Here is a 7028-nt window from a genome sequence, read left to right as displayed (position 1 = left end):
TATCAATATGGGTGGAGGTGTGGGTTCGAATATCTCCCCCATTACTGCAGAGGGGGAGGGGTACACAGATACAAAATGAAGGCAAATGAGACGAAGGAGCCTGGCGCCCCAACAAGAGAACATTTGCTTTCCTGGATTTCTCACATAAGGCCAGCAAAACTCTGAGCAAATTGACTTTTGTAGCAGGTCGCTGAGGCAACTGTTGATGGCCAGGAGTTTCACTTGAAACAAGCATCAAGCTGACCTGGGAAAGGAAAAGTCACACATAGCGGCGATTGTTCCATTTCCCAGCACTTAAAAGATCACAGATGAGACCTGAAAAGAAATACTGGGCCTGGAACACACCTGACACCGGGGACAGGGGTCTGGTCATCCACACAGACTACCTTGACCCAGCATGAAGCTAGACTATTTTAAAGGAAGTAGCAAAGAACCAGCAGCAGGACCACGATTTCCCAGATCTGAAAACCAGCTGTGAATGAATTTCTAAACCTCAGAGATTCCACCCTGGAGACGAGGGTGTGTAGCTTTTCTGCCCAGTTTCCCCTGGACACCTCAAAATAGCAGCTAGCTGTGGCTCAGAGGAAGGAAGGGAAGAGCACACAAATACCCACTCCTGTAGGACGGACAAAGTTCCTCTACTTTTCGTGGGACTATAGCTGATGTGTGGGGACAGGGCAAACAGTGGCTTAATACCTGCTGAAACCAGGACAGAATTACTCATACCCGCCTTTCACTTTACCCCGTAAACCTCGCTCCAATCACACGCCCTCCCCGCTTCCCAAGGGCCATCACTGCCCAAGCTACTCTATTGCCTGTCATCCTGTACCCTCCCCCACCCCCCTAACTCCCCTTCCTCAAGGTCCTCAAAGTGCCTGTTCCTCCATGCTCTTCATCCTCCACAGCGTGTATGTGGGGACGTCGCCACGCTCAAGCACATCTCCCAAACATTTCTTCGTTAGGGAGGAGGCAGGCAAAATACAGCACCCCCGAAAGAACAAGTCTTACTCAATCCTCCCCTTCAGGACCCCCAACACCTCAAAGCTCCCCCAGTCATTCTCCGATTGCCCCTACCCCCCTTCCCCATTTCTTTCTACAGGGTCTGTCCCCAGGACATCTAGCCCCCCCCGCCCCGCCCCCCAGTGCGCAGCCTCCGTCGGGCGCAGCCCTAGCACAGGTGCAGCTTCTGGTGCTGCGCAAGGTGCGTCTTGTAGCGGAAGCCCTTGCCACAGCCGGCGCACTTGTGCGGCTTGTTGCCCGTGTGGATGCGGCGGTGGCGGATCAGGTGCGAGCTCTGGATGAAGCTTTTGCCGCACTCGATGCACGTGTAGGGCTTCTCGCCCGTGTGCGTGCGCTGGTGCTGCGTGAGCGTGGAGAAGTCGCTGAAACGCTTCTCGCACTGGCCGCAGCGGAAGGGCTTCTCGCCCGTGTGCACGCGCAGGTGGTTCACCAGATGCGAGTTGCGCCCGAAGCCCTTGCCGCATTCGCGGCACACGTACGGCCGCTCACCCGAGTGCGTGCGCTTGTGCGTGAAGAGGTGAGAGCTGACGCTGAAGGTTTCCCCGCACTCGGAGCACATGTAGGGCTTCTCGCCCGTGTGCACGCGCTGGTGCTTCACCAGGTCCGAGCGCCAGCTGAAGCGCTTGCCGCACTCGCCGCAGCCGTGCGGCTTCTCGCCCGTGTGGATGCGCTGGTGGTTAGCCAGGTGCGAACGGCGCACGAAGCCCTTGCCGCACTCCCCGCAGGCGAAGGGCCGCAGCGCCGCAGTCCCCGCGCCGCTGGCCGCCGCGTGCGCCCGCCGGTGGCTCAGCAGGTGCGAGCTGAGGCTGAAGGCCTCGCCGCACTCGGGGCACGGGTAGGGCTTCTCGCCCGTGTGCAGGCGCCGGTGCTTGAGCAGGTCGGCGCGCCAGCTGAAGCTCTTGCCGCAGTCGGAGCACAGGTTGGGCCGCTCGCCCGTGTGCAACCGCAAGTGGTTGGTCAGGTAGGTGTTGCGGCTGAAGCCCTTGCCGCACTCCCCGCAGCGGAAGGGCTTCTCGCGCGGGGGCCGGGTCAGCGCGGGCCCCGCCCCGAAGCCCCCCGCCACGCCCACGCCCACGCCCATCATCCCCACCACCCCGGCGCACTCGCCAGCGAAGCCGAAGGGCTCCAGGCTGGCGGCCGCGGCGGCCTCCGCCAGGCGGTGAATGCGCTGGTGCTGCAGGAAGGCGGCGCCCGGACTGAAGCTCTCCCCGCAGTCGGGGCAGATGGTGGGTGCGTCCATGATGCTGGCCATCAGGCTGTCGAGCTCCCCGAGGTCCATGGCCATGGGGTGGTGGAGCCGGCGGAATCGGCGGTGGGCGGGCTTGTCACCCCGGTGTCGACTCCCCAGGGAGAGGTGCCGCCTCCAGGGAAGCACGGCAGGAGGCGGCTGCTCCTCTTCCTCCTCTTCCTGGGGGCTCCGGGAAATGCCGACGGACTCAGACAGCCCTGCGAACATCGCCATCTCAGCTACTCCAGCTTGGTCATCCTCTTCCTCACGGAGAGCAACCCCTTCTTCCTCGCTCAGCAGCCCCTCTACAACAGAAAAGGCGTCAGTGGGGGTGACTATACTGGGCGCTCAAGAGGTAAACCCAGAGGAAGCCTGTCTCAAGGGGGGGGGGGCACGGGGTAATCCCCTCCCCCGGGGACTCTCAAACTCTCTCTCCAAGGTCCCTGTCTCCTCCACCCCCAATTCCAGCCTCCTTCCCACCTGATGACTCCTGGAGAATGCCTAAAAGGAGCTCACCTGCCCCCTTGGCTTTCCAGTTCTTCAGGCAGCTGTTTCCGGGCCCAGGCCCCACCCACTGGACCTGAGGCTCTGTTCCCCAGGGCCACCTGAAGGCCTTGACAGTCAGCTTGAGATCGTCAAGTCTGGGCCAGGTGGGTCTCTCTGGGATCTCGGAAGACATCTGCCCACTCCAACAGCCACCAGTGCCTTTCAAGGCCATAGCCTCAAAAGACAAGGCCACTCCAGCCAACCACAAGAAAAGACCACCCGGCCTAACTAGGCGCCGAACTGAGTTTTTAAATATGATTGGTCAGTGTGCAACCGCTTAAGGTGGAACAACAAACCAAACACACCCCAACCAAAGGGCTTTACTATGTAAGGAGGGTGGGGGGTTGGGAAAAAGGGAGGTGAGTGCAGGGCCTAGAGCTGGTGAGTCCAGCTTAGAGGCTGATCCAGAACACACATCTGTCTGCCTCTGGCTGCTTATCCCCAAGCAGAAGACACCCAAGAAAGTTACTGGGATGTGAAAGACCATGTGCTCTGTGCACTGCAAGGGAGGGCAGCAGCAGGTCTGGGAGGTATCCTGGGGAAGGAATGTAACCTCATGGCCCTGATCATAAGGTATTTCAGCTCATTTCTGTCCCCAAGGCATGCACAGAGCAGGGTAAAGCAACAAAAGCCCAAAGATGGAACCAAGGAAGCGGATGGAGACCCAGCATTTACTCTCCCCAGATCAGGAATAGCAAGGGATTTAGGAGAGGCCTTGGGCACTTCGGGTATTAGCCACATGAACCTGGGCAGGTCCCTTACCACTGTGTTTATTTATCTGCAAGCAGGGATGATGACTGTAACTGTAAACGTCTGGATCTGTGCTAAGCAACTAACTCTCCAACAACACCAGGACGTAGGTCCCAATGTTACCTGTGTTCCCTCTTGTGCTGTTACAAGTGTTATTGTATGGCAGTATTTTGTATGCTGTAAAGTGCACGCCTGTGAGTTACCCTCTTCACCCATGTTTACCAGTACAGCCCACCTCAGACCAGATTGATGAAAAGGATGTTCCTCAGGCTTAAGATCGTATAGAATCTGCTTAATGGTGTCCTCTAGAGAGCTGCCTCCTAAGAATGCTGCCCCTGGTTATCACTCTGGAGGAGCTAGAAATAAATGTGAATGGGGCAACTTCCACCGAAATTGTTTTCTCCTCACCTGTGCAGATGTTAGACACTAGTACCCTCTCCTCTGAGTCCGCTCTTAGAGCTTCACCCTGTGGGTTGGAGCCCATCTCCTGCTCCAGGTGGCATTCTCTCTTGTCTGCATCATGTGGGTTAGAGCCCATTCCTCTGTCTTCTGGGTCCCCTTCCCTGTCTTCAGAGTTCTCAAAATCAGAGCCCATCCCCTTGTCTTCTGAGTCCTGGGCTTCACACACGCCCCGTTTATCTTCTCGTTCCATCCAGGAAGAACAGGACAAGGGAGGTGACCAGGGATCCCTGCTCCAGAGAAAACACACAGATAAAGGTCACGTGAGTCTGGCCACATCCCCCTGCCAGGTCTGGCTTTGATTTCCATGAAAATCAATGGCACAGTCCAATAAAATGTACAGAGTTCCAAGCCCCAGACGGCAGATCTCTGCTCCATCTCACGCTTTAAGGTAAATAGAACTGAGCGAAAAGGAGGCTGCTCTGGGTAGCAGAGGAACAGTGGCAACTCATGAGGCCACATGTCAACTCTCACTGGACTACAATTCCATCTGCTTCCATATATGAAGTGGATTATTCTATTAACATGGCTCTATAGCTTTAACAGTGGGGTAACAGTGGTATTCCCATTTTACAGATGAGAAAACTTAAAGCTCAAAAAGAAGACCCCACTAGCCTAAGGCTAACTTGTAAGCAGTAAAGTGGGAATTAAACCAATTGTGCTGCTTCAAAGTTCCATGAGTTCCTTACTGTAGTTAAAGCTTGCCCTCCTCTAAATAGATACAATTTTTATTTGTATACAGTATTTTATTTACTGAGGTCAATTATACCTCAGTCAGGCTGGGGGGTTGGGCAGCTTGCCCTCCTCAAACCCACAGCAGTTTTGTGAGGATTTTAGCTAATTATGAGGTGGCCTCTAAGGAACCAGAGGAAAAGTACATTGAAGACACAAGACTAACAAAAGCATCGGTATATTAACTTCTTATCTAAGACTGTGTCACCAACAGCAGCAGCATCCTGGCTCCAGTGAGGATCTGCTGCTTTCCTGTGAGCAGTGAGCCAAGTAGTTCATGCTTTAGTAGGTCTGTTGCGGGTGGTGGAAGAGATGCAGGGACCCTCTGTATTAGAAGCCATCTCTATAGCCTGATGAAATATTTTGCCTTATTATATACTTTAATTGTAGAGGGCCCTTAACAGGAACGTCCCCTGGCACAACTGGTAACCCCTCTACAGAAGAGGCCAATGTGTGAGTTGTAGGGAGACAATGACATCAGATTCCTAAACCTTTTGTAGGTGGCAGGTTTACGTTTCAAAAGTATAGGGCGCCCTGCCAAGACTGGGCAGTTGAGCCAAAAATAATTGACATCTGCCATCTATCACTCTTACAGCTCAGCTCAAGGCAGCAAAACAGTTTACAGGTCAAGGATCTTGGACCGACGTTGAAGTGTCCAGCTCTCTCTCTGCCTCGGCAGTCCCCAAACAGGACTAGCAAGAATATGGCTGAGCATGCGGCTTTTCCTACCTGCCTCTGTTGACAGGGCTTCCCAGAGGCAGCCCTGGCTCTGTGACTCTTCCGCGTGGAAAGCAGAGTTACGGGCAGCAGCCTTTCCGGTGGAGTCAGCCTTACTCTGCAGCCCAGGGCAAGTTAGTTAACCTCTCATTGTTTCAGTGTCCTCATCAGTGCCAGGAGGAAAATGCTACATAACCTTTCACACACGGAGGGTGTCAGAAGGAAACATTAAAAAGCACTTTGGAAAATACTGTGGCATGGACTCGATACTCTGAGTAGTCCAAGTGTGGAATTCACACAGTATTCCTCTAAGTCCTGGTGCCATTCCAGCACACCTCAAAGACACACCAGCCCCTCCGTAATTTTGGCAGACTCACGCCCCTAAATAGCACATTGTATCCTTTCTCAGAGCTAATGATATGCTCCCTAGATTAGAGGGAAACATCAAGCCTGCCTCTTAAACATCACAGGAAAATGGCTGGACTGAGGATGGTCAGTCAGCAGTGTCCTGGAACACAGCTCGTCCCTTTAGAATGGATAATTGTTTAAAACGCCAGGTCCCAAACACTCAGGATTAGGCTGTAGGAGAAAATCCCTTTAAAGCCATAAGCCTTTTAAGAGGTCTATCCCGCAAGGGATTATTGACCCCAAGTCACTTCTACCCATCACCCTCTTGCCTCCTGGAGCTCAGACTCTATAGACAAGTACAGCCCTTGAGTCAGCATAGATATAATACACCCCGAAGATGGGCGGTAGAAGGTTTTCAAACGTGTGACCTGTTGGTTTTCTAGTGGCTGAAAGCAGTGGAGACGTGGGAGGGGGACTTAAAGGGGACCTAATCAATGGTTTCTGCCAATCTAAGACCAGCAAGAAGAATTTTATCAATAAAGTAAAGGAAATCAAATAACTGTGTCACCAGAAATTCATAAAACTAAAATGGCAGGGTATGGTACCCAGAATGGTACAGAAGTAACTGCAGCCCTCCACCATGAAGGGTAGGATTTAACGATCTACCCTGGGAAGCAGGAAAGCTTAAGGTTTTACCCCAAACCCTTTTAAGAAGGACAGAGCGCCTTCTTAGAGATCACCTCAGACATAGCAAAAATGGAACAAGCGGACTTTCTGATTTGTGATTTCTTGGGAACCAAGAGATAGTTCATACCAGAGATATTAAATAAATAAACTTTTTTTTTTTTTTTTTTTAAGATTTAAGTGGGGAGAGCAGGGAGAGGCAGAATCTGAGTGAGTTCCCCATTTAGGGCTGTCTTACGAAGTTCACAATGCTGCCCCACTGAGGATTAAGGAGGCTCTGAGCTCCCAAAGGGAGCATGTCCAGATCCTTATTCACACCAGGGGAGGGAGGATTAGGTATGTTCTGGAAAGAGTAGGAAGCTCCTGTTGCCTAGAGAGATACATTCATGGTACAACATCTACTCAAATCTGTTTTAAAATGCATTATGTGGGCTTCCCTGGTGGCGCAGTGGTTGAGAATCCGCCTGCCGATGCAGGAGACAAGGGTTCGTGCCCCGGTCCGGGAAGATCCGACATGCCGCAGAGCGGCTGGGCCCGTGAGCCA

The 7028-nt window shown here is 53.3% G+C and overlaps 1 protein-coding gene across 9 annotated transcripts in view; it reads right to left on the bottom strand.

Annotated features, from left to right (window-relative positions):
* Positions 1–1143: 1143 nt before the first annotated feature.
* ZNF697 (zinc finger protein 697) overlaps positions 1144–7028 on the bottom strand; it is a 27055-nt gene continuing 21170 nt past the window's right edge. For all 9 annotated transcript variants that reach the window (XM_028488946.1, XM_028488952.2, XM_028488947.2 and 6 more), the window contains 2 exons: positions 3953–4233; positions 1144–2553 (listed from right to left, as the gene is read on the bottom strand). In XM_028488946.1, the coding sequence (XP_028344747.1) occupies positions 1169–2553; positions 3953–4233 (1666 nt within the window). In that variant the 3' untranslated portion in view covers positions 1144–1168. The remainder of the gene's footprint in view (positions 2554–3952; positions 4234–7028) is intronic.

This window comes from Physeter macrocephalus, chromosome 4 (assembly GCF_002837175.3).
Source record: "Physeter macrocephalus isolate SW-GA chromosome 4, ASM283717v5, whole genome shotgun sequence".
Taxonomy (NCBI): Eukaryota; Metazoa; Chordata; class Mammalia; order Artiodactyla; family Physeteridae; genus Physeter; species Physeter macrocephalus.
This window is presented reverse-complemented; position numbering and strand designations above follow the sequence as displayed.